The following is a 26,377-nucleotide window of genomic DNA, read 5'->3' on the forward strand; positions in this document are numbered from 1 at the left end:
ATGTCAAAACAAATCCTGATGTCACATATAACTAAAAAGAACTAATAAAAACAGGCTTCAAAATTTAAATGTGGGTTTAATATTTTGAACTTTATTACTACTTGTATTAAAATTTCTTCAAAAAGATTTTTATCTTTTCTTCAAGGATGTTTAAAGTTCTTGCTGATATATTACCATAAAAGTGTTAAAGATACTACTTAAGTTATACCTCTATGATTTCTTTCTGGCAACCAATTATACAAATAGTCATAAGAATCATTCAGAATGGATAATTCACCCTACCTGACTATGGTGTCAAATTTTAGGTGATTATTCTCTATATCATTAACTTCTCATAGGTATAACAACTACTTCCTGATAAGTCACAGTTTGGGGGAATCATTCATGACATAATATGCTAGGCCATACTTCTAGGTCTCCCTTCTTGGATTGTAACTTTAAACCCTTTACTAGAACTTAACAAAATAAGAATATCTGTTGTTAGGTATTTTTCACCAATATTTAAGGCTACAGGTAATTCATTATATATGTCATTCTTGTTATCTCACCTGATTAAATATCTTAACACAAATATTGAGTATTCATTTATTTTCCAATTTTCAAGGTCAATAAGCATCTTTCCTTGCTGGTAACTGTCTCTAAAGAGAAACAAAGCATTTGAAAGGTTCTAATAATAACTGAAAACATGAATACAAGTATATTTCATCTATGATGGCCATGTCCCCAAGACAAGGCTGACATTTGACCTACTGTAAATTTTTCAAAAAGTTGTTCATCTCTCAAATTACACTTAAGTACTAATTGTGTGTATTCTAATGCCATTTTCCTTCTTTCTAGATTTAATGTGATTTCAAACTGTAATACAAGTCACCTATTCATTCAACTGCATTGCATTGCCATTTGCATGCCACTGTGGAAAAAATAGAAGTTATCTTTCAAATATAGCCCCTCTTTAGAATCATGTGGTACAAAACATCTTAAACCTTCACATTATCATAAAGTCCTTAGGTTCTTGGAAATAAACAGATATAATTGTTATGAATTAAACTGATATTTTTACAAGAACTTATTTCCCCTGGCTAGATTACACAAAGGGTGACACAGCAGGATGTGAGGGGAAGACTGAGATATCCTATTGTTTTATGCTCAACAATTATCCTATTACATACTCCAGAGCAAAAAAAAAAAGCACTTTATCTGGAAATCAATTCAATTTTGGAATTTAAAGGAATGACCAAAAAAAAAAAAAAAAAGCTCTTGCTTTTTAAAAATGACTTTGGAAACTTCTCAAAGGCATTCTGACTTGAATATTTCTCAATCAAGACACAGGGTGGCGCTGCAGGCTAAGAATGCGAGTACAAGAAAAGCGCCCTAAAAAGCTCGCGATTCTTCCTATTGTAAAACGTAATGTAAAAAAAAAAAAAAAAAAAAAAAAAAAAAAAAAAAGGTGCAAGAAGCTTTGCAAACAATACGGCGTTACCAGGAGGTTTGTACAGAGATATTCTAACTCAATTTGGGACTTCAACTTTGTGAGGATTCCTGCACGAAAGAAATTAGAATTGAATGTCTCAAGTTTTTCTGTGATTGCTGAAGGGATTGGAGTAAGCACCCGGACTCTGACATGGAGAAGCTGGAGAGAATTCAACCAAACAGGCAAGTGATAGCCTTTATTTTTATGGTGTTCTTGTTTCAGGTTCAAACGGAGCCTCTTCGTTATTCTGTACAGGAGGAAACAGAGAGCGGCTCCTTTGTAGCCCATCTGACCAAGGACCTGGGCCTGGGAACTGGGGAACTGGAGGCCAGGTCTGCTCGGGTTGTGTCTGACGATGACAAACAGCATTTGCTGTTGGATCCTCAGACTGGCGATTTGCTTCTGAGGGAGAAAATAGACCGGGAAGAACTGTGTGGCCCTATTGAAGAGTGTGTACTGCACTTCCAGGTGTTTCTTGAAATGCCAATGCAGTTTTTTCAGGGAGAATTATGGATCCAGGACATAAATGATCACTCTCCAGTATTCACCGATAGGGAAGTGCTCTTGAAAATACCGGAAAACAGCCAGGCAGGGACTATATTTCCATTGAAAGTAGCCCAGGATTTGGATGTGGGTAGCAATGGGCTTCAAAAATACACCATCAGTCCCAATTCTCATTTTCACGTCCTCACACGAAATCAGAGTGAGGGCAAGAAATACCCAGATCTGGTACAAGACAAAGCTCTGGATAGAGAGGAGCAGCCTGAGTTCAGCTTAACCCTCGTGGCTCTGGATGGTGGGTCTCCACCTAGGTCTGGCACAGTTACAGTTCGAATCCTGATTATGGACGTCAATGACAATGCTCCTGAGTTTGTGCATACTCCATATGAGGTGCAGATCCTGGAGAACAGCCCCTTAGATTCCCCAATCCTCAGTGTCTTAGCTAGGGATGCAGATACTGGAAACTTTGGGAATGTTTCCTATGGTTTGTTTCAACCATCTGATGACATTAAACAAACTTTCTCAATAAATGAAGTCACAGGAGAAATCCGACTGAGGAAGAAATTGGATTACGAAAAAATTAAATCTTATCATATGGAAATTGAGGCTATAGATGGTGGAGGCCTTTCTGGGAAAGGCACTGTGTTCATAGAGGTGGTGGATGTGAATGACAATGCTCCTGAACTTAGCATATCATCACTCACCAGTTCCATCCCAGAAAATGCTCCTGAGACTGTGGTCGCTATCTTTCGAATTCGAGATAGAGATTCTGGAGACAACGGAAAGATGGATTGCTCTATTCCAGATAATATGCCCTTCATTCTAAAACCGACATTCAAGAACTTTTACACCCTGGTGACAGAGGGCCCGCTGGACAGAGAGAGCAGAGCCCAGTATAACATCACCATCACCGTCACCGACTTGGGGACACCCAGGCTGAAAACCGAGCACAGCATAACCGTCCTGGTCTCCGACGTCAACGACAACCCCCCTGCCTTCTCGCAGACGTCCTACACGCTGTCGGTGCGCGAGAACAACAGCCCCGCCCTGCACATAGGCAGCGTCAGCGCCACAGACAGAGACTCAGGCAGCAACGCCCAGCTGACCTACTCGCTGCTGCCGCCCCAGGACCCGCACCTGCCCCTCGCCTCGCTGGTCTCCATCAACGCGGACAACGGGCAGCTGTTCGCGCTGAGGGCGCTGGACTTCGAGGCCCTGCAGGCGTTCGAGTTCCGCGTGGGCGCCACAGACCGAGGCTCGCCGGCTCTGAGCAGCCAGGCGCTGGTGCGCGTCGTGGTGCTGGACGACAACGACAACTCGCCCTTCGTGCTCTACCCGCTGCAGAACGCCTCTGCGCCCTGCACCGAGCTGGTGCCCAGGGCGGCAGAGCCGGGCTACCTGGTCACCAAGGTGGTGGCGGTGGACGGAGACTCGGGCCAGAACGCCTGGCTGTCGTTCCAGCTGCTCAAGGCCACGGAGCCCGGGCTGTTTGGCGTGTGGGCGCACAATGGCGAGGTGCGCACCGCCAGGCTGCTGAGCGAGCGCGACGCGGCCAGGCACAGGCTGGTGGTGCTGGTCAAGGACAATGGCGAGCCGCCGCTGTCTGCCAGCGTCACGCTGCACGTGCTGCTGGTGGATGGCTTCTCGCAGCCCTACCTGCCGCTGCCGGAAGTGGCGCCCGAGCGCGCGCAGGCCGACTCGCTGACAGTCTACTTGGTCATCGCCTTGGCCTCGGTGTCGTCGCTCTTCCTCTTTTCGGTGCTGGTGTTTGTGGCGGTGAGGCTGTGCAGGAGGAGCAGGGCTGCGCCGCTGGGTGTGTGCTCTGTGCCTGAGGGCCACTTTCCTAGTCACCTAGTGGATGTTAGTGGCACTGGGACTCTGTCCCAGAGCTACCAGTATGAGGTGTGTTTGGCTGGGAACTCTGGGTCTGGTGAGTTCAAATTCCTGAAGCCTATATTGCCCAACTTCTTGGTTCAGGAAGCTGGGAGAGATATTAAGAATAATTCCAACTGCAGAAATAGTTTTGTATTCAGCTAATTTTTGTATTTCGTTCTCACAATTTTTGGAACACTTCCTATTGCAATTTCTTTCTCAAGTAATTCCAGTGCTACTAAAGTATTCTTAACCACTATTCCAAACCTATACGTATTCCTGATAGCTCTAAATTTGTTTTTTTTTAAAATTGACATTACTGTTAGCATTTTCAGTCACTGAGTATGTATTTTCCCCATATTTGATTTTCTCCTAATAGTTTGTTTGTTCATAACTGTAAATTAAGCAACTAGGGAAAACTTTTTATTTTAGGGAACTTCTTAATGAATTTCATGACCTATTTAAAGGCTTATATGAAATCTTGAATTCCATGTATTTGTGGCACTTATCTTTAACACATAAGTTTGTATTTCAATACCAATGTTGGCCTTGAAATTTATGGTTTGCTATAGAACCAGGTTAAGCCCACTTATTAGTCATGAGCATGAAACCTAGCCTACTTGTTTTGCTCAAATTGCATGTCAACATTATTATTCATTAAAATATTAATACACAAAAGTGTGACCCTTTTCCTGTTGTGAGCACCTTATATACAAGACAATGTTATTTTATTTGGTTGCTACTTACCTAAAACATTGTTTCACAAATACTAAGGCTTACATTTTTAAATAATTCTCATTTAAAATAAACTAAAGGGAGACTATCATATAATTGTCCATCCTCCTTCACTAAATAAAACTGTGAAGTCACTGCTTCACCCAATCATATTAAAAAGTAATCTCAGAACCTGAATTATGCCCTAAATTCCTTCAAAGAATTCAGGACTCTTGAGGACATCATATATCTCCTTGTCTTTTTGCTCCATAAATATAACCAAGTGGAATTAACTGGGTGTATTTCCTTTGCTCTTCCTGCAGTTTCTCCCTGCCTTTTAAAAATCAGGAAATTTCTTGTACATTTTAGTTCTTTTTGACTGATCAAAGTGTTTGCACTTTGTAGAAGTGAACAGTCTACCAACAACATAATGACTTCTTCATGAGGCTTAATTATGTTCACTTTTTGTTCTTTGTTATTTGAATTAATTTTTCAATGACATCAAAGTTGCATTTGTAAGAATTATTTTTTTCCTTGAGTAGCTTGAACAGTAATGAGTTACTCTAAATTATAATAGTTCTCAGTTTTGTTCAATAAGCCTAGTGAGTTGATTGTGTTATTCCTAACTAGTTAAATGTATATGGATAGAAGACAACTTTATTGAATTTCTGGAAGAATATGAGCAATTAAAAAGCTTATTTTATAATGTAACATTTATTTTTGAATCTTAAATATCATTTTGCTGAAGATTAAGTACTTCTGCTTTTTCCTGAATTACTAATTTTTGAGGATATAACTGAAAAAGGAAAATTACTAACATGTAAGTCATTTTTGAAACAGTTTTTAGCCATCATTCAATTGAAAAGTTGAAGTGAGGAAGAGATAAAAGTGAGAATATAATTAAACACAAACATATATACAAGATCTAAACATGGTGGCTAACTTTAATGATTTCTCCCTTATTTATTATAACCTATTTAAAGGAATACCTTTTGTGTATGACAAGTAATATGTCTGGTCAAGATCATGAAAATTCGGTTTCACTTTTCATAAGTCTAATTTGTATAACCACACAAAGGAGACTGGACAAATGATCGTTCGAAACCCGCCTTATTCCTATGTGCATTCATAAAGTTTGGATCATTCTTTTCCAGCTAGGGGATATAACCAGAATGTAGAAAAGATCAACATTTTGAAATTCAGTCACTAGGATTTAGTAGTGAACATGTTCCAAATCATATTCACAACATGCCTACCATATGAAAATACACCAATTTTACTGTTACAGAACCAAGATAAAGAATGGAGACTACTGTCTTCATAAAGACACCATTTCAATATGCTTTCCTCAAATGCTTCCATTGCAAATGCATCTTTTATAATTCCTTTTTTGCTGTCTTTAATGAGTTTAACATGTGCTATTTGGGGTGCAGAAATTTTACTGAAGTCAATGTGGCCCATACCACTTTGAAATTCCCTCTTCTTTCATGATATAAAGTTGCAAGATGTATTTTTAAAAAGTGTGAGGTTAAAACATGCATGTATTTACTGGGATTCTGCTTCCAGGTTAGATGCAGTATCTGGAAGAAGTAAAACAACATTAAAACTGGCCATAAGTCAAAAATCATCTCTTTATAGCAACAGAAACCAGATGATATAATAAGACCTGAATGGGCTCAGATTTTTGAGAAGGAATATTCCTGGGGATGAGAACTAAATCCTACAGTCAATTTTCCCCAAACAAATTGTGTAAATCTGAAAACAAACAACAGTCTTTTGTTAGGATCAGAGTAATTTCAGTAGACTTTGGAAGACTGGAGGATTCAAGCTCAGGACCAGTTTCCCCCTCAGGGCATTTGGCAAACTCAGAGCAGCTCAGGGAATACTAAAAATTGAAGTGGAAAATTCTTGAAAAGCAGAGTAAAGTGTTTCTTGTTATATGAAGATTAGAGTTTGGGATTTCCATAGGAAGGGACTATAGAGGATATACTAAATTTTCAAGTGACAATTCTGTAGGACTAGATATTTACCAGGACTTCAAAGAATCTTGAGTGAACCCATTGCCTGTTTTATGACAATTTGTTTAGATAGGACTCTGTGAAGCTACCAGAAGAAAAAGTGAGCTCTTCCTGGAGGAAGATAATATCATCTGGATCCTGAACAGTTTTTTTTATGTAAATATGCAAAATTCAGCAACAAATTAGTAGGCTCATATGCATGAATATGTGCACATGGGCACACATAATCACACAACTGGATGGTACAGATAAAACAGCAAAAACATAACCTCCCAAAATGCATAGATGATTCAGATATTAGAATTAATTGATACATTAAACTAAGTATGGCTAATGTGCTAAAAATAAGGAACAATAGAGAAAATAGATATAAAGTGGATTTCATGCAACAATTGAAAATTTCAAATGGAAAATAATTCTGCAACTGAAAGATATAATGTCTGATATAAAACTAAATGGTTAATGTCATCGACATTAAGGAATACAGTATCAGTGCATGCAGTTGGGTCAATATGAAATATACAAATGCAAACAGAAAATATAATGAAAAATATAGAAACAAATATTAGTTACATGTGGGATAAATGAAAAACTCTAACATACTTATTGGAACCCTAGGATATGAGAGCACAAGAGTGGGTAATAAGCAATAATTAAACAGATAATGACAAGATTGATAAAATTGATTCCCCTTCAAGTTTTTATTATTTAATAGGTACAACTAGGTATATTGTAGGAAAGTTGCTCAAGACAATCTAAAATAATTTAAAGCAACCCCGTAAAAGCAATCTATTACTTTTAAAGAAGCATAAGTAAAATGGAGATCTTTTTAACATAAATCAATGAAACCATTAGGCAAAGGATTAATGTCTTAAAGGCCTGGGAGAAAATTATGTCCAGACTTAGAATTCTATTACCAGAAAACATAACCATCAAATGTGTTTTGGTTTCAAACAAACAAAAATTGAGTTAATCAGTCACATCTGTACTAAAATAATTACTTCTGGTAAAATTTAATCCACAAAAGGAAAACAGTACTAAAGGGATCACAGAATTGTAGGAAGAAATAAAAAGAGACAGTAAGGGTAAATGTAAGTGAGTTCTGATCTAATGTTGATTTTCCTAGGCAATCATGGTAGTTTCTTAAAGTATTTAAAATATATATGACCTTTAAATTCATAATAACAAAAACATCAAGGTCCAGGTATAAAATTAGATATTTCTAAGGTTCCAAGAATTTTCTCATGAACGTAGAAACAATTTGTGGTAGATTTTTGTAGATAAGAGATGTATCCTATAATTCAAAAATAACAAAGAAAGTAACTGAAAGTGTTTTTTAAAAAATAACAAGCATTTCAGTAATCTAAAGAACAAAACCTTAGGAGTAAATGGAAAAATATTTAAATTTTAAGTGTAGATTGAAAGATATTAGCTATTACATTAATTATAATTGGATTAAGTAATTCAATTAAAATCCAAATTCTCATACTAGATTTAGGAAAAACTCAAATATATGCTGTGAAACAAATGTATGTTTGAGAGAGATAGAAAACAAAGGTTGAAAATAAAAAATGGGACAAGACAAAGTGAATCTCACCATTGTGCATATCCACAAGAAATTAATTAAAATAAACTGGGTAAGTGGCTGAAAAATCAGTAGAGGGAAGGGAGCAGGGCTGAGGGAGGGAGGAGAAGGGTAAGTACTGGGGACTGAATTACAACATGATATAATCCATGCTTTTATAATTATGTCAAAGTGGATTCTAATATCATGTATAACTAAAAAAGAGTCAATTGAAAAGTGGGATAAGGTGTTTAATGCAAACAACAGCTAAAATGAATTTAGTGTAGCTATATTCACATAAGAAAAGGGAGACTTTTTTGGGAACATTCTGAAGTCTTTATTTAGCATCTGATTAATTATTTCATTATAACACTTGTTAACTTTAAGATGCAATTAAAATAGTTTATGGACAGCTACCTAAGACCCCCTGGATCAGAATCTCAGTCTGGGGTTTGGCTAAATACTATAAGATTAAGTACCCCAATTAAAGAGGCAATGCTACTGTATAGTAGGTCTCCATACATGTTTTAAGTACACAAGTACTGAAACTTTAAGGAAAGATTCATTGCTAGTGTTGAAGAAAGCTGTTTCATAATAATAAAAAGGCAAAGAAATATACAGAAATTGTGAAGTCCAAAATTGAATATTTCTCCATATGCTAACTACAAAACATAAAAAGTGGTCTACAAAGTAGACAAACCACAACCATATTGGGAGACTTCATTAAACCCTCTCCATTCCTAACAGAAAAAGAAGACAAAACACACACACACATGAACGTTGAAGTGCTATACAAAACAAACATCATATTCAAATACACTGACATACATAACACACTAAGACTTTCTTTTTACATGCATATGAAATACAAAAATTGTCTACATTGTGCAGCGGAATAAGGCCAGAATTAAACTATGACAAGAAATGCCCAAATGCTTCAAAATTAAATAACAAAACCCATGACTCAAAGAAGAACACAACAGAAATTTTCAAATAGTTTGAATAGTTTCAAAATCAAGAACTGATATATCAAAACAACCTGGAAACTTAAAACTTTAAAATCACATATTAAGGAAGAAAGACTAGAAATCAATAATGGATACATTGATCCCAACAAACTAGAAAAGGAACAGCAATTCAAATGTCAATAATGAGGGTAGTAACACATACACAAGCAGAAATGAATAAAATAGATGAAAAGATACAATAGAGCAAATTGGTAAAACAAAGTGGGTTCTTCATAATTAATAAAATTAAATCTTTTTGGATTAATCAAGTAAACAGAGGAAAATACCAATTGCCATTTTAGGAGTAAAAAAGAAATATCACTATAACCCTATAGGCATTTAGAAACAAAAGTAGATTTTGTGAACAATTTTCAGCCAACATGGAGTATCTCTGTACCCTATGATAATTTTTATGTGAATAAGAATGTTCTTTATAGTAGTCTATAGTTTTAAAAATGGAAGCCTTACTCTCAAAATAAACCCATGACAAAACTATATGAATTAAGACAATGTGGTATTGCAGGATAAATAAACAGAAAAATCAAATACTTGGGAGCAGAACTTAGATCACCCGATTTATGACAATGATGACACTTCAGAGATAGTGGGGAATGGATCATCTTTTTAATAGGTGGCATAAAAGCATTTGGAAGAAACTTTGGCTCTAACCATATGTATTTAAAAACATTAGTTTGATTACAGCTTTAGATGGGAAAAGTATAGTAATTAATTTTTCACAATATACAAGAATATTTTTGTGACCTCTGTGTATGCAAAGATTAAATAGATCACAAAAAGTGGTAACCAAAAGTGAAAGGTATCTACGAATCATACTAAATTAAAGAAAGTTTGTTGATCAATGATACCATCAGAGAAATTAAAATATAAAACAGAGTGGGAGAAGATATGTGTAATGTATTATATGAAAAAGGACCTAAACTGAGGATATAGAAGACACTTCCAACAAACCAGTAAGCAAATGCCAAAAAAAGAAAAATGAAAAAATATTTGAACAGGCACTTCACAAGAGTGTGTCCTAATGGTAAATAAACATGTGAAAATGTAAATAATTTTGTTAATCACCAGGGAAATTCAAATTAAAATTACAATATGATATCATCACACACTCACTAGAGTGATTAAAATTGAAAAGACAGTATCAAATGTTGACAAGGATATGGAGCAACTGGAACCCTCTTACTTTATTGGTACTGGAAAAACTAGTTTTGAAAAATGTTTCACAGTATCTGTCAAAAGTAAATATATGTGTACAACTGAATGCACAGCAGTGCAACTGACACAAAGATATTCAGCATAAATACATAGTCACCAACATAAACATAGCATACACACTGGCATAAACACATGGTCACAAGAAGGCATACAAGAATGTTCATAACAATACTACTGGAAAAAGGCTCAAGACTAGAAAAACACTAATGTTCATGAGCTGAAGAATGTACAAAAATCATGGTGCATTATACATAAGACTATCACAAAGCAATGAGAATAAAACAAATCAGAATTACATGACACAACAATATTACAAAAATTATAAATTTTTTTAGAAAGAAGACAGATATAAGAGAGCAATAATATGTATAAAAGTACAAAAAAAGAGCCAAAGAAATTTATCACAATAAAATTCAGGATACTGCTTATTTTGGGGGCAAAGTTAGTAACCCGAAAAATAGTAGGAGAGGACTGCCTGAGTTTGGATAGCATTTGGTTATTAATCAATATCCTGTTTACAAGAGTGTATCCATACCTTAAAATTCTCTGAGTAGTACACTTAGCATTTGTGCCCTTTTGTGAAGATATATTTTAAAATTAAAGTAATTTTTGTAAAACTTTAGAATTTGTAGGTATCCGCTATCACTTATTTTGTGAATAAGATCATATAATGAAACCGCAAAGAAAGTTCCTTCATGTACTCAAAAGGTAACTTTATGGAGAAGATTAATATATTAATATATCATGCTCTTAAAAGTATTCGCTCACTGGAAATTAACTCAGCAAACGTTTCAGTAGAACTTCTAATAACATGGAGATACAATTTAAGGTAATTTTGAAACCTAAAAGGAAATTGATACACAGCAGAATTAGAATTTGGAATGAAACGGCGAATACTATATGCAATAGTACATATGGACGCCTGGTGGCGCTGCAGGCTAAGCGTGTGAAAAATGAGCTCTGCCTTTGCCCTGGACGCCATTGAGCTGGGAATCAAAATTCACAGAAAGCTCATTAAAAGAGGGAGGCGTCTTAGGTAAGCTTCAGGAGACAGATCTTCACAGGAAGCATCATTCCAAGTACGTGTCAGAAAAAAAATATTTAACTCAAGATTATTCAATCAAATCATCTCAGTGGATTGTATACCGAGTTGAAGAAATAGCAACTTCTGAACCGGTCTGAACAATGGAGGCTGTGCTAGAAAAGTCACCTCAGAAAAGGCAAGTTATTTTTCTTGCTATGTTATTGTTTTTGTGGGAGGCTGACTCTGAGGCAATTAGGTATTCCGTGCCAGAAGAAACAGAAAGTGGTTACTCTGTGGCCAACCTGGCAAAAGATCTGGGGCTCAGGGTGGGGGAGCTGGCCACTCGGGGTGCGCGAATCCATCACAAAGGCAGCAAACAGCTCCTGCAGCTCGATGTAAAGACTGGCGACTTGCTTCCACAGGGAAAACTAGACCGGGAGGTGCTGTGTGGGGCGGTAGAACCCTGTATATTGCGTTTCCAATTGTTACTAGAACACCCGGTGCAGTTGTTTCAAGTTGATGTGCAACTCACAGATGTAAATGACCATTCTCCAGAATTCCTGGACAGGGAACTGCTCCTTAGAATCCCAGAGAGCGCCCAGCTAGGGACTGTGTTTGCTTTGAAATCAGCTCAGGACTTGGACATGGGTAGTAACAGTGTTCAGAACTACACGATCAGCCCCAACTCCAATTTTCGTGTTGTTACTCACAATCGTGGAGATGGCAGAAAATACCCAGAGCTGGTGTTGGGCAAAGCTCTGGACAGGGAGGAACAGCCTGAGCTCATTTTAACCCTCACAGCACTGGATGGTGGAGTGCCACCCAGGTCTGGTACAGTCACAGTACGCATTGAAGTGGTAGACATCAATGATAACGCACCTGAATTTTTACAGTCACTGTATGAAGTACAGGTTCCTGAGAACACTCCCATAAACTCCTTAGTTCTCATTGTCTCTGCTCGAGATTTAGATGCAGGAACATATGGGAGTGTAGCCTACTCTTTCTTCGAAAGGGATGAAAATTCTCAACCATTTGTAATAGACGAAATAACAGGAGAAATTCGTCTGCAAAGGGCATTGGATTTTGAGGCAACACAACATTATAACGTGGAAATTGTAGCCACAGACAGTGGGGGCTTTTCAGGAAAATGCACTGTGGCCATAGAAGTGGCGGATGTGAATGACAATGCTCCTGAACTGACCATGTCAACGCTCAGCAGCTCTATCCCAGAAAACTCCCCTGAGACTATAGTTGCCATTTTCAGCGTTTCTGATCCAGACTCTGGGGACAATGGTAGGATGGTTTGCTCCATACAAAACGATCTCCCCTTCCTCTTGAAGCCCACATTTGAGAACTTTTACACCTTGGTGACAGAGGGCCCCCTGGACAGAGAGAGCAGAGCCCAGTACAACATCACCATCACAGTCACCGACTTGGGGACACCCAGGCTGGAAACCGAGCACAGCATAACCGTCCTGGTCTCCGACGTCAACGACAACGCCCCTGCCTTCTCGCAGACGTCCTACACGCTGTCGGTGCGCGAGAACAACAGCCCCGCCCTGCACATAGGCGGCGTCAGCGCCACAGACAGAGACTCAGGCAGCAACGCCCAGCTGACCTACTCGCTGCTGCCGCCCCAGGACCCGCACCTGCCCCTCGCCTCGCTGGTCTCCATCAACGCGGACAACGGGCAGCTGTTCGCGCTGAGGGCGCTGGACTTCGAGGCCCTGCAGGCGTTCGAGTTCCGCGTGGGCGCCACAGACCACGGCTCGCCGGCTCTGAGCAGCCAGGCGCTGGTGCGCGTCGTGGTGCTGGACGACAACGACAACTCGCCCTTCGTGCTCTACCCGCTGCAGAACGCCTCTGCGCCCTGCACCGAGCTGGTGCCCAGGGCGGCAGAGCCGGGCTACCTGGTCACCAAGGTGGTGGCGGTGGACGGAGACTCGGGCCAGAACGCCTGGCTGTCGTTCCAGCTGCTCAAGGCCACGGAGCCCGGGCTGTTTGGCGTGTGGGCGCACAATGGCGAGGTGCGCACCGCCAGGCTGCTGAGCGAGCGCGACGCGGCCAGGCACAGGCTGGTGGTGCTGGTCAAGGACAATGGCGAGCCGCCGCTGTCTGCCAGCGTCACGCTGCACGTGCTGCTGGTGGATGGCTTCTCGCAGCCCTACCTGCCGCTGCCGGAAGTGGCGCCCGATCGCGCGCAGGCCGACTCGCTGACAGTCTACTTGGTCATCGCCTTGGCCTCGGTGTCGTCGCTCTTCCTCTTTTCGGTGCTGGTGTTTGTGGCGGTGAGGCTGTGCAGGAGGAGCAGGGCTGCGCCGCTGGGTGTGTGCTCTGTGCCTGAGGGCCACTTTCCTAGCCACCTGGTGGATGTCAGTGGCACTGGGACCCTGTCCCAGAGCTACCAGTATGAGGTGTGTTTGATGGGAGACTCTGGGACTAGTGACTTCAAGTTCCTGAAGCCAGTATTTCCAATCTTACCTCCTCAGAGCACTAGAGAAGAAACACCGTAAAATACTCACTTTCTGTAGTACTTTGGAATCTATTAGACATCTGATTGTTTTTTTGGTGTTCTCTATCATTACCCATCATTCAGATTAAGAGTTTGAGTAGGTCATGGAGGAAATTTTCACCTTCAGATATAGCTTTGATTTGCCATCTGTAATGATTTGTTAGCTGACGTTTATCTCATCTGATTTGGGGAAAATCAAGTTTATTTTATTGAATTTATTTACTGCCATTCCATCTTTGTGTATGGGTTTATTTTTCCTGAGATGATTTTTCCTCTTTTTTATATTTTTCATGATAACCTGTCTTAATCAATTCAACTATTAAATGTATTTTTCATATATCCTACTCATTCTGCTTCACCCTAGTCAAAGGATTTTTTATGCTAAATTGAAAAACATTTTATTTTATTCATTTTGATTGTTTTCAAAGACATATGTATGCTAGTGAGTTCAGTATGTGAGAAAACATAATAGAATGCAACAATATCTACTCTTCTTTTCCAACTTTGTGCCCCATTGGCTAAAATTTTTTGCTAAAAATTTAATTGCAGTATAGCATATTAAAGGAGACAATATTCAGTTCAATGTATTTTCACATCACAAATATAGTTAGCACCAGCAACGTGAGAAAATGAAAAAAATTCGTTTTGCACTCTATGCAAATTACTCCTTATAATCACTTCTAACCCAAGTATAAACCAATATGATGACTTTCCATAGCATAGTTTTGCCTCATTTGAATTTATATAAATGGAATAATAGAGCATGAACTACTTTTGTCTAGTTGCTTTTACTCAAAATTTATGAAATTTGTTCCTATTGCTGCTGTTAATTATTTCCTTTTCATTGCTGTATTGTAGTTCACTCTATGAGTATATCAAAATTTATTAAATATCCTCTAGACATATGGGTTGGTGCAACTTTTGACTATTATGAATAACACTGCTTTGAATGTTCTCCTACATGTCTTTTGACAAGATGAATATACACAGTTCTTTTGGACATGTGTACTAAGGGGTAGAATTGCTGCTTATTTAGTCAGTACATATTCACTGTTAGTAGATATTTCAGAATAATTTCCCAAAGTGATTTTGCCATTTATACTATCTGCAACATCTGGATGAACCCATTTATTCACATTTTTGCCAACACCTGGTATTGTTTATTTGTTAAATTTTATCCCATTAGAAAGCATTTTTAAAACTTTTCAAAAAAACCTCTTACAACATTTGCTCCCTTAATATTAGTTAACGTTCATACCTGTAATGGGTTAAATTGAACTTCTATCCCTGCCACTTTCATATGAAATCTGAATTCCTACTACCTCAGAATGTGACCATATTTAGAGATGGGGCCTATAAAGAGAGATTTACATTATGTAGGCCCTAAACAAATAAAACTGTTGTCTTTATAAAAGGAAATTAGGACATGGACAAAAGACAGAACAGACACATGCATGCACAGAAATGGTCATGTCAAGTTGCCAGAATAAGATCATCATCTACAGGCAAGGAGAGGGGCTTCAGAATTTTAAAAATTCTTGATCTAAAACTTCTATCCTCCAGAACTATGAGAAAATAAATATCTATTATTTAAACCACCCATTCTCTGGTATTTGTTATGGCAATCCTACGTATTAGTAAGAAATTTTTCAGATTTTTTTCTGTAGATCATTTACTGTTATGATTGCTGGGTACTGCACTTAAAAATAACTTCAATTATTTGTTATTTACAGAGACCTATAGTACTATTTTGGGTACTTCTCTTGTCAAATTGAAACCTCCATTTCTTATTCATTAATGATAGCTTCACTGGTTTTTTTTGTATGAGTGAAATGAAGACATTCTTATTCTTTCTTTTATAATTTTCAATCCCCTTTAGTGAACTGCTAACTTTAACCACATCTTGTCTATAGATATGTTTTAGAAACTGAAAACACATATTTGAATTTCACTTTTAATGACAATATAAATTATTAATTCACTACAACCAAAGACTACCAGGAACACAGTTTATCAAAACAAAGTTGGGATTATTGACTCGTTGCAGTAATGGAAACTGTAGAAATAGGAAACCGTGATTCACCTTAGTAACAGGGTTACTTTTGTTCTACTCATAATGGAGTTCTAGGATTTGGTTTGTGATAGGAAAAGTGGCAGAGGGTTTGAGGAAGTATGGGTTAGCTCTGAATTGGATGCTTTAAGAAAATGGGAATTTCATTGAGAAAGTGAGGAGAACAAAGTGAAATGAAAGTATAATTGGTGAAGAAGCAGCATTCACTCATTTTCGCAAGGCAGTGAGGTCTCTGGTATTGTTTTGGTTTGAACAGTGTTCTTATTTTGATCTCTGCTCAGCCATGAAGTCATTTTATTTTGATGTTTCTCAATCAGAATCGCAAAGGTCTTTTTGGTGTTGGTGTTGGGTGAAATTGTTCACATTCCGTAGGAGATCTGGACTCACTTGAGAGTGTCAGGCAGCTCCTGGTTATTAGGGGTGATTCTTTCTCAAAATATTGTTTGGAGTAAGGACTATCATACTTGCTCCTTGGATCTATGGTCATGTTTCCTGTGTCATTGAAAACAGAATATTCCTAACATTAAGATCAAATAGAGTCACCTTTTAAACTTCATGAGTTGACTTTACCTTGTCTTCCCTTTTTTTTTCAAAATCTCAATCATGAATTCAGCTTCACATACTTCCTTCCTGGTGCCCTCTATCTTTATGCTTCTGCTAAAATTAAGTGGTCTCTGTTTCTGTCCAAAATTTCCCTCAGGTCTTCATTCTCTCCTAGTTTATTTCATTGTGTGATGCGACCCTCATCCCCTTTCCTTTTTCATTCCCTCCCTTTGCTGTAGTACATCCTAAAAGAGTATGTACAGAAAAAACTTACTATGTCTTACATGCCTGAAAATATATTTAGTTTTTCCTCATACTTGATTGATGCTTCAGTGAGATAGAGAATACTTGCTCTGAAGTTTAAAATAGTCTTATGATAATTGATCCACAATTTTATAAGACATGTTATCCAATCTGATACTTGATTCTTTTTATTCTCTCTTCTCTCTCCCACATATATGAAGTTTGTAAGTTATATGTATATATGATACATGTAATTTCTGTCTCCTTTCTTCAGTATCAAATTTTACATTTTTCTCTATTAGGCAGTTTGAATTTCACAGTAATGTCACTATCTTTTTATTCATTTTCTGATGTACTTATGTATTCCAACAATTCATATATTTTCATCGCAGAGATATTTCATTTCTACCATTATTCCCTTAACAATTGTATACCTAACTCTGTATTGTTATTTGAGACTTGAGCTTGTCAGATATTGAACATTCATAATTATTTCTCATTGAGTCTTATATTAATGTTTTATTTTTTTAGTTCCTTCTACTGAACTGTTAATTTTGGTGTCATATTTAAATCCCTAGGAACTTTGTTATTTGATTGAAACTTTTCCATGATATCATTCCGTATTTTCACAACTCACTGAATTATCTGTTTCCTACAGAGTTCATTTTTCTTATTACTTTTTCTTTCATTTATTTTCTTGCTCTTCTTTTGTTACATATTCTGGTTTTCATATATCTTGTGAACCCTGGTTATCTGTTTATATATAAGAAAGAACAACATAGATTACTTGCAGCAGCAGCTGTTTTATATATATTCTCTGCCTTTGTATTACAAGGTGGGCTCCACTCAGGCCTCTGTTGAGTAGAAATTATGACAGGGTGCTCTGTGAGAGGCAGTGCTGGGCTAGGTTTAGAATGTCAGCTGTGACTTTATGGCGGGCTGGGATGAATGGGCAAGGAGATCTTTTTAGAAAGTGATGCATGAAATGGCTAAATGCAAAAGGCTCTAATCTAGGATTCCAAAATCTCCACTAATGGTTTTTAGTTCTTCTCTAGAAGATTCCTTTGATTTCTTTAGAAATAAATGGGTCTTAAGATTTTTGAGGGCGATCTTGAGAAGAAATAATAATTATTAAACTTTATTATGTAGTATATATATAATGTATACTATATACTTTATGTATTTGACTATTTATGAATTCATTATACATATTTTATTTAATCCTTCAAATAATGGTATAATTGGTATTCTTTTTTAGAGTGAACAAACTGTAATATACAGAGTAAACCAGTTTGACAAACATCATTATCTTAGTCAGTTCAGGTTTCTATAATGAAGTGTTATAGACTCACTAGCTTATAAACAGCTGAAATTTATTTTTCACAGTTCTGGAAGCTGGCAGTCTGAGCTCAGGGTGCCAGCATGGTTGCATTCTGTTGAGGGCCCTCTTCCAGATTATACAATGCTGATTTCTCATTATATCCTCACATGCCAAAAGAGTGTGAGAGTGCTTTCTGGGTCCCTTATATAGGGGTACTAGTACCATTCCTAAGAGATCTATACTCATTACCCATTTACTTCTGAAAGGCCCTATTTCCTAATACTATCATATCAGGAGTTAGGATTTCATCAGCTACCTAGCTAGTAAGAAGTAAAATGATAATTCAAATCCAGGCAGACTGACTCCAGAGAAATTGCTTTTCTTTTAAAATTTTTCCTATTTTGAAATGTATTAAAATTTCCAAAAAGTGTATATAATGTATATATTCAATTTAAAATAAGTAACAGTAAAATTATCATCCATGTATCTGCTTAATAATTAGAACAATGCCAAGTGGACATACCTCTTGGCTCCCATCTTTTTTTTTTTATTATAAAATTATAAACAAATGGGATACATGTTGTTTCTCTGTCTGTACATGGCGTAAAGGCATACCATTTGTGTAATCATAAATCTACATAGGGTAATGTTGTTTGATTCATTCTGCCATTTTTTCCCTTCCCCCCCTCCCCTCCCACCCTTCCCCTCCATCTATACAGTCCTTCCTTCCTCCATTCCTGCCCCCCTCCCTAAACCCAACTCCAACCCCAACACTAACCCTTCCCACCCCCCATTATGTGTCATCATCCACTTATTAGCGATATCATTCTTCCTTTGGTTTTTTGAGATTGGCTTATCTCACTTAGCATGATATTCTCCAGTTTCATCCATTTGCCTGCAAATGCCATAATTTTATCGTTCTTTATGGCTGAGTAATATTCCATTGTATATATATACCACATTTTCTTTATCCATTCATCAATTGAAGGACATCTAGGTTGGTTCCACAATCTGGCTATTGTGAACTGAGCAGCTATGAACATTGATGTGGCTGTATCTCTGTAATATGCTGATTTTAAGTCCTTTGGGTATAGGCCAAGGAGTGGGATAGCTGGGTCAAATGGTGTTTCCATTCCAAGTTTTCTAAGGAATCTCCACACTGCTTTCCAGAGTGGCTGCACCAATTTGCAGCCCCACCAGCAATGTAAGAGTGTACCTTTCTCCCCACATCCTCGCCAACACCTGTTGTTGCTTGTATTCTTGATAATCGCCATTCTAATTGGGGTGAGATGGAATCTTAGGGTGGTTTTGATTTGCATTTCTCTTATTACTAGAGATGTTGAACATTTTTCCATATGTTTGTTGATTGCTTGTATATCTTCTGTGAAGTGTCTATTCATTTCCTTAGCCCATTTGTCGATTGGATTATTTACATTCTTGGTGTAGAGTTTTTTGAGTTCTTTATAGATTCTGGAGATTAGCGCTCTATCTGAAGTATGATTGGCAAAGATTTTCTCCCACTCTGTAGGCTCTTTCTTTGCATTGCTGATAGTTTCCTTTGCTGAGAGAAAGCTTTTTAGTTTGAATCTATCCCAGTTATTAATTCTTGCTTTTATTTCTTGTGCTATGGGAGTCCTGTTGAGGAAGTCTGGTCCTAAGCCGACATGTTGAAGCTCTGGACCTACTTTTTCTTCTATAAGATGCAAGGTCTCTGGTCTGATTCCGAGATCCTTAATCCATTTTGAGTTTAGTTTCGTGCATGGTGAGAGATATGGGTTTAGTTTCATTCTGTTGCATATGGATTTCCAATTCTCCCAGCACCATTTGTTGAAGAGGCTATCTTTTCTCCATTGCATATTGTTGGAACCTTTGTCTAGTATGAGAAAATTGTATTTATTTGGGTTTGTGTCCGTGTCCTCTATTCTGTACCATTGATCCACCTTTCTATTTTGGTACCAATACCATGCCGTTTTTGTTACTATTGCTTTGTAGTAGAGTTGAAGATCTGGTATTGCGATACCCCCTGCTTCACTCTTTCTGCCAAGGATTGCTTTAGCTATTCTGGGTTTTTTATTCTTCCAGATGAATTTCATAATTGCTTGCTCTATTTCTGTAAGGTACATCATTGGGATTTTAATTGGAATTGCATTGAATCTGTATAGCACTTTTGGTAGTATGGCCATTTTGACAATATTAATTCTTCCTATCCAAGAACATGGGAGATCTTTCCATCTTCTAAGGTTTTCTTGAATTTCTTTCTTTAGTGTTCTGTAGTTCTCATTGTAGAGGTCTTTCACCTCTTTTGTGAGATTGATTCCCAAATACTTTATTTTTTTCGAAGCTATTGTGAATGGGGTAGTTTTCCTAATTTCTCTTTCTGAAGATTCATCGCTTATATATAAAAATGCCTTCGATTTATGTGCATTGATCTTATATCCCGCTACTTTACTGAATTCACTTATGAGATCTAAAAGTTTTCTGGTGGAATTTCCTGGTTCCTCTAAGTATACCATCATATCATCAGCAAATAGGGATAGTTTGAGTTCTTCTTTTCCTATTCGTATCCCTTTAATTTCTTTGGTCTGTCTAATTGCTCTGGCTAGAGTTTCAAGGACGATATTGAATAGAAGTGGTGAAAGAGGGCATCCCTGCCTTGTTCCAGTTTTTAGAGGGAATGCTTTCAGTTTTTCACCATTTAGAATGATATTAGCAATGGGTTTAGCGTAGATGGCCTTTCCAATGTTAAGGAATGTTCCCACTATCCCTATTTTTTCTAGTGTTTTGAGCATGAAGGGGTGCTGTATTTTATCAAATGCTTTTTCTGCATCTATCGAAATAATCATGTGATTCTTGACTTTAGGTCTATTGATATGGTGAATGACATTTATTGATTTTCTGATGTTGAACCAACCTTGCATCCCTGGGATGAAACCCACTTGATCATGGTGCACTATCTTTTTAATATGTTTTTGTATGCGATTTGCTAAAATTTTGTTTAGAATTTTTGCGTCGATGTTCATTAAGGATATTGGTCTGAAATTTTCTTTCCTCGATGTGTCTCTGTCTGGTTTAGGAATCAGGGTAATATTGGCTTCATAGAATGAGTTTGGGAGAGTTCCCTCCTCTTCTATTTTCTGGAATACTTTGAGAAGTATTGGAATGAGCTCTTCTTTAAAAGTTTTGTAGAACTCAGCTGAGAACCCATCTGGTCCTGGACTTTTCTTTGTTGGAAGGCTTTTGATGACTTCTTCTATTTCATTACTTGAAATTGGTCTATTTAAATTGTGTATGTCCTCCTCGTTCAGTTTAGGCAATTCATATGTCTCTAGAAACCTGTTGATGTCTTCGAAATTTTCTATTTTGTTGGAGTATAGATTTTCAAAATAGCTTCTAATTATGTTTTGTATTTCAGTCGTGTCTGTTGTGATACTTCCTTGTTCATTCCGAATTTTAGTGATTTGGGTTTTCTCTCATCTTCTCTTTGTTAGTGTGGCTAAAGGTTTATCAATTTTGTTTATTTTTTCGAAGAACCAACTATTTATTTTGTCAATTTTTTGTATTGTTTCTTTCGTTTCAATTTCGTTGATTTCAGCTCTCAGTTTAACTATTTCCTGTCTTCTACTACTTTTGGTGTTGGTCTGTTCTTCTTTTTCTAGGGCTTTGAGCTGTAGTGTTAGGTCATTTATTTTTTGAGTTTTACTTCTTTTATTAAATGCGCTCCATGAAATAAATCTTCCTCTAAGTACCGCTTTCATAGTGTCCCAGAGATTTTGATATGTTGTTTCTTTGTTCTCGTTTACCTCTAAGAATTTTTTAATTTCCTTCCTAATATCTTCTGTTATCCATTCATCATATAGTAGCATATTGTTTAATCTCCAGGTGTTGGAGTAGTTTCTGTTTTTTACTCTTTCATTAATTTGTAACTTCAATCCATTATGATCTGATAGAATACAAGGTAGTGTCTCTATCTTCTTGTATTTGCTGACATTAGCTTTGTGGCATAATATATGGTCTATTTTAGAGAAGGATCCATGTGCTGCTGAGAAGAAAGTGTATTCGCTCTTGGTTGGATGGTATATTCTATAAATGTCTGTTAAGTCTAAATTATTGATTGTGTTATTGAGATCTATGGTTTCTTTGTTCAACTTTTGTTTGGAAGATCTGTCCAGTGGTGAAAGAGGCGTGTTAAAATCACCTAGTATTATTGTGTTATGGTCTATTTGGTTTCTAAAATTGAGAAGGATTTGTTTAACATACATGGATGAGCCACTGTTTGGGGCATAGATGTTTATGATTGTTATATCTTGCTGATTTATGCTTCCCTTAAGCAGTATGAAATGTCCTTCTTTATCCCTTCTAACTAACATTGGCTTGAAGTTCACATTATCTGAAATGAGGATGGATACTCCAGCTTTTTTGCTGAGCCCATGTGCATGGTATGTTTTTCCCCATTCTTTCACCTTTAGTCTATGGGTATCTCTTTCTATGAGGTGAGTCTCTTGCAGGCAACATATTGTTGGATCTTTCTTTTTAATCCAATCTGCCAGTCTATGTCTTTTGATTGATGAATTCAGGCCATTAACATTCAGGGTTATTATTGAGATATGATTTGTATTCCCAGTCATTTGGTTCATATTTAAAATTTTTGACACATCTTGGTTCCTCCTTTATTTGACAGTTCCTTTAGGATAATTCCTCCCTTTGCTGATTTGCTTCTTTGTTTTTTATCTCTTCCTCATGAAATATTTTGCTGAGAATGTTCTGTAATGCTGGCTTTCTTTTTGTAAATTCTTTTAGCTTTTGTTTATCGTGGAATGATCTTATTTCATCGTCAAATTTGAAGGTAAGTTTTGCTGGGTATAAGATTCTTGGTTGGCATCCATTTTCTTTCAGAGCTTGAAAAATGTTGTTCCAGGCCCTTCTAGCTTTTAGGGTCTGGATTGAAAAATCTGCTGATATCCGTATTGGCTTCCCCCTGAATGTAATTTGGTTCTTTTCTCTCACAGCCTTTAAAATTCTGTCTTTATTTTGTATGTTAGGTATTTTCATTATAATGTGCCTTGGTGTGGGTCTGTTGTAATTTTGTGTATTTGGAGTCCTATAAGCCTCTTGGACTTGATTTTCCATTTCATTCTTCAGATTTGGGAAATTTTCTGATATTATTTCTTCAAATAGATTGTTCATACCTTTGGTTTGTTTCTCTAAGCCTTCCTCAATCCCAATAATTCTCAAATTTGGCCTTTTCATGATATCCCATAGTTCTTGGAGATTCTGTTCATGATTTCTCACCATCTTCTCTGTTTGTTCAACTTTGTTTTCGAGGTTAAATATTTTGTCTTCAATATCTGAAGTTCTGTCTTCCAGCTGTTCTATCCTATTGGTTATGCTTTCTATGGAGTTCTTAATTTGGTTTATTGTTTCCTTCATTTCAAGGATTTCTGTTTGGTTTTTTTTCAGTATCTCTAACTCTTTATTGAAATGATCTTTTGCTTCCTGAATTTGCTCTGTTAACTGTCGATTGGTGCGATCGTTCAATGCCTGCATTTGTTCTTTCATCTCATCGTTTGCTTCCCTAATCATTTTAATTATGTACATTCTGAACTCCCTTTCTGTCATTTCTTCTGCCATGCTGTCGTTGGATTTTATTGATGTAACATCTAGATTTGTTTGGGGCATTTTCTTCCCTTGTTTTCTCATATTGTTCAGGGATCAGTGGGTCATTAAGATATTGCAGATTTCCTCTATCAACTTATAATGTCCCTGAAGATTGCTAGTATATCCCCTCTTATCCTTCAGTAGCCTGAAGTCTTGGAGGAGGTTGATAATGCAGAGCTCCACGAAGAAGCTGCCTCTCTAGGTGTGGTAACCCTCAGGTGGCGTATATTCCCTGCTAGTGGGCGGAGGTGCCTCCACTTGTTGACCAATGGTCATCCAATGGGGAAGTAGACTGTGGGCTGAGGCAAGGCCTGTTTGTGCCTATGTCTCTGGCTTTACCGTCCCTGTGGGAAAAACTCCCCCCGGCCGGGAAGAGTCACTCGGTGGGGACGTCTTGCTGGTCAGTTGCCCTCCTAGAGGTTCCCCTCAATCTACAACTACCTCCTGGGCTGGGCTGTCTTCTTCTGCAACGATCCCAGGGGCCCAGACCTACGTCCTGGGCCTGGGAGCCTCACCCTTCGCAGGCGAGTCTCCTTAGGCTGCCTCTCCCAGAGAATCTGCCCGCAGCCCTGGAAACTTCGCTCCGCCCCTAGGCGTGTCTCTGTGCGGCTCTTCCAGCAAGAAGCCACCTAGCTCCTGGGACCCTGCTCTGCACCTAATCGCCTGGCTATGCAGCCCCTCCCCTGAGCCACCACCTGGAGCCCCGTACAATAGCTCCGAGACACAGAGACCCGCCACACACCTCCTCCTCCGGACAGCCGCCCGGTTTCCGACGCAGTCACTAGGAATCCAAACAACTCACTTCGGGTCTCCTCCTCCCGCCAACCACCCGTAGCCCTAGGCAGTCACTCCAAGTCCAAGTGACCCGCCCTGTTCCTCCTCCTCCTCCTTGGGGTAGCCCCCCAGGTGTTCAGGAACGGTGGCTCCGAGACCAGGTGACTCACCACGCTCCTCCTCCAGGCAGGCCACTGGTGTTCAGGAGCGGTTGCTTTTAGTCCAATCAGCTCACCACTCGCCTCCTCCTCTGGCAACCGCCTGTGGTTCTGATGCAGTCACTCCCAGGCTAAGCGTCCCACCGCTCTCCTCCTCCAGGCAGGCCACCAGTGTTCTGGAGCAGCTGCTCCGAGTTCAAACAGCTCGTCACGCAGCTCCTCCTTTGGCAACCGCCCGCAGCTCTGATGTAGTCACTCCCAGGTCAAGCAACACGCCGCGCTCCTCCTCCTCCTCCGGGCAACCTCCCGGCACTCAGGAGCGCTCGCTCTGGGTTCAAACAGTTTACCACGCAGCTCCTCTTCTGGCAACCGCCTGTGGTTCTGATGCAGTCACTCCCAGACCAAGCGTCCCGCCGCGCTCCTCCTCTTCCTCTGGGCCGTTCCCCGGCGCTCAGGAGCGCCCACTCTGAGTTCAAACAGCTCACCACGCAGCTCCTCCTCTGGCAACCGCCCGTGGCTCTGATGTAGTCACTCCTAGACCCAAGCGACCCGCCGGGCCTCTCCTCCTCCTCCGGGCAACCCCCCGGTGTTCGGAAGCGGTCACTCTGGGTCCAAACAGCTCGCCACGCAGCTCCTCCCCAGGCAGCCACCCGGAGCCCCAGCGGCTGCTCGAGTCCAAGCGCTATGCTCAGCCGCCTCCTCTACGATGATCCCAGTTGTCCGTGTTTACCGCTCCAGTGGGGGGAGGGGCGTCTCGCCGAGCAACTCCACTTCACAAATTCCCTGCGTTCCGGGGCTACCGCCCCATCCGGGACGCCTCCCCAACAGGAGAGACTCACCCGGCAGCTTTGAGTTGGTCCCAATTCTCTCACTATCTCCTCTTTTGAATCTTGCGTCCTGGAGCAGCGTGAAATGCAGCCACCCTCTAGTCCGCCATCTTGGCCCCCTCCTCCTGGCTTCCATCTTAACATCTTTCATATCTATGAAAAAAAATCTCATCTTAATTATTAAATTAATGATTTGTTCTTATTCATAACTGCAGTTGATATGCATAAGTTCTTCGGTAATATGCTGGCTAGTTTTGTCTGTGTTTGCAATTTATATTAATGTATTCATGTAGTGTGAAGGTGGGTTTGCATTTTTAAATCATGATATTGAATTCATCCATGTTAATGCAGTTTTTCGTTGCTTTAGAGAATTCTCTTGTATAAGTACAATTTTACTTCTAAATTCATTTTACTCTTGATTGATTTTTTAGTTGCTCTGAATTTTGTCACTGTGAACAATGGTGATAGATTCTTGAAAATAATTCATCGTGTACTTTCTTTCATCATGCACTTTTAAGCAAGAGCTCCTTTTGGGTGCCTGCACATCAAGAAAGGTATTATTTGGGTCATATCAAGAATCAGTAAGATATTAAAGTGAATGTAATAGACAATAGATAACTTAGTGCCAAGATGATAGAGTAGTTAGAATTATCTGAAAGAAAATTTCAAAACAGATTTAATGAAGTGCTTCAAAAAGTAGTTATGAACATAGTTGAAATACATGAAAAATAGAGTTTCAACAAACAAATGTAAACTCTCACAAAAAATAGAAAATATAAGGAATACCAATGGAAATTTTAGAAATCAAATATACGATAATTGAAATAAGAAACCGCAATGGATAGATTCAAGAGCAAAATGGAGAGGAT

At 38.7% G+C, this 26,377-nt stretch overlaps 2 protein-coding genes across 2 annotated transcripts; both read left to right on the top strand.

The window, feature by feature from the left end:
- The first annotated feature begins 1,448 nt into the window (after positions 1–1,448).
- LOC124987619 (protocadherin beta-4) lies at positions 1,449–5,102 on the top strand. Its single transcript, XM_047556918.1, has one exon. It carries the CDS (start codon positions 1,622–1,624, stop codon positions 4,007–4,009), a length of 2,388 nt encoding a protein of 795 aa, XP_047412874.1. The 5' UTR covers positions 1,449–1,621; the 3' UTR covers positions 4,010–5,102.
- A 6,312-nt stretch (positions 5,103–11,414) lies between these two features.
- On the top strand, positions 11,415–15,390 carry LOC124986847 (protocadherin beta-5-like). The gene has a single exon (XM_047555656.1). It carries the CDS (start codon positions 11,566–11,568, stop codon positions 13,915–13,917), a length of 2,352 nt encoding a protein of 783 aa, XP_047411612.1. The 5' UTR covers positions 11,415–11,565; the 3' UTR covers positions 13,918–15,390.
- Positions 15,391–26,377: the final 10,987 nt, after the last annotated feature.

The sequence above is a fragment of the Sciurus carolinensis genome, chromosome 6, assembly GCF_902686445.1.
Source record: "Sciurus carolinensis chromosome 6, mSciCar1.2, whole genome shotgun sequence".
Lineage (NCBI taxonomy): Eukaryota > Metazoa > Chordata > Mammalia > Rodentia > Sciuridae > Sciurus > Sciurus carolinensis.

Bases quoted from the DNA above. Each gene is read 5' to 3' on its own strand.
- LOC124987619 (XM_047556918.1), top strand. From the start codon at position 1,622: ATGGAGAAGCTGGAGAGAATTCAACCAAACAGGCAAGTGATAGCCTTT.
- LOC124986847 (XM_047555656.1), top strand. From the start codon at position 11,566: ATGGAGGCTGTGCTAGAAAAGTCACCTCAGAAAAGGCAAGTTATTTTT.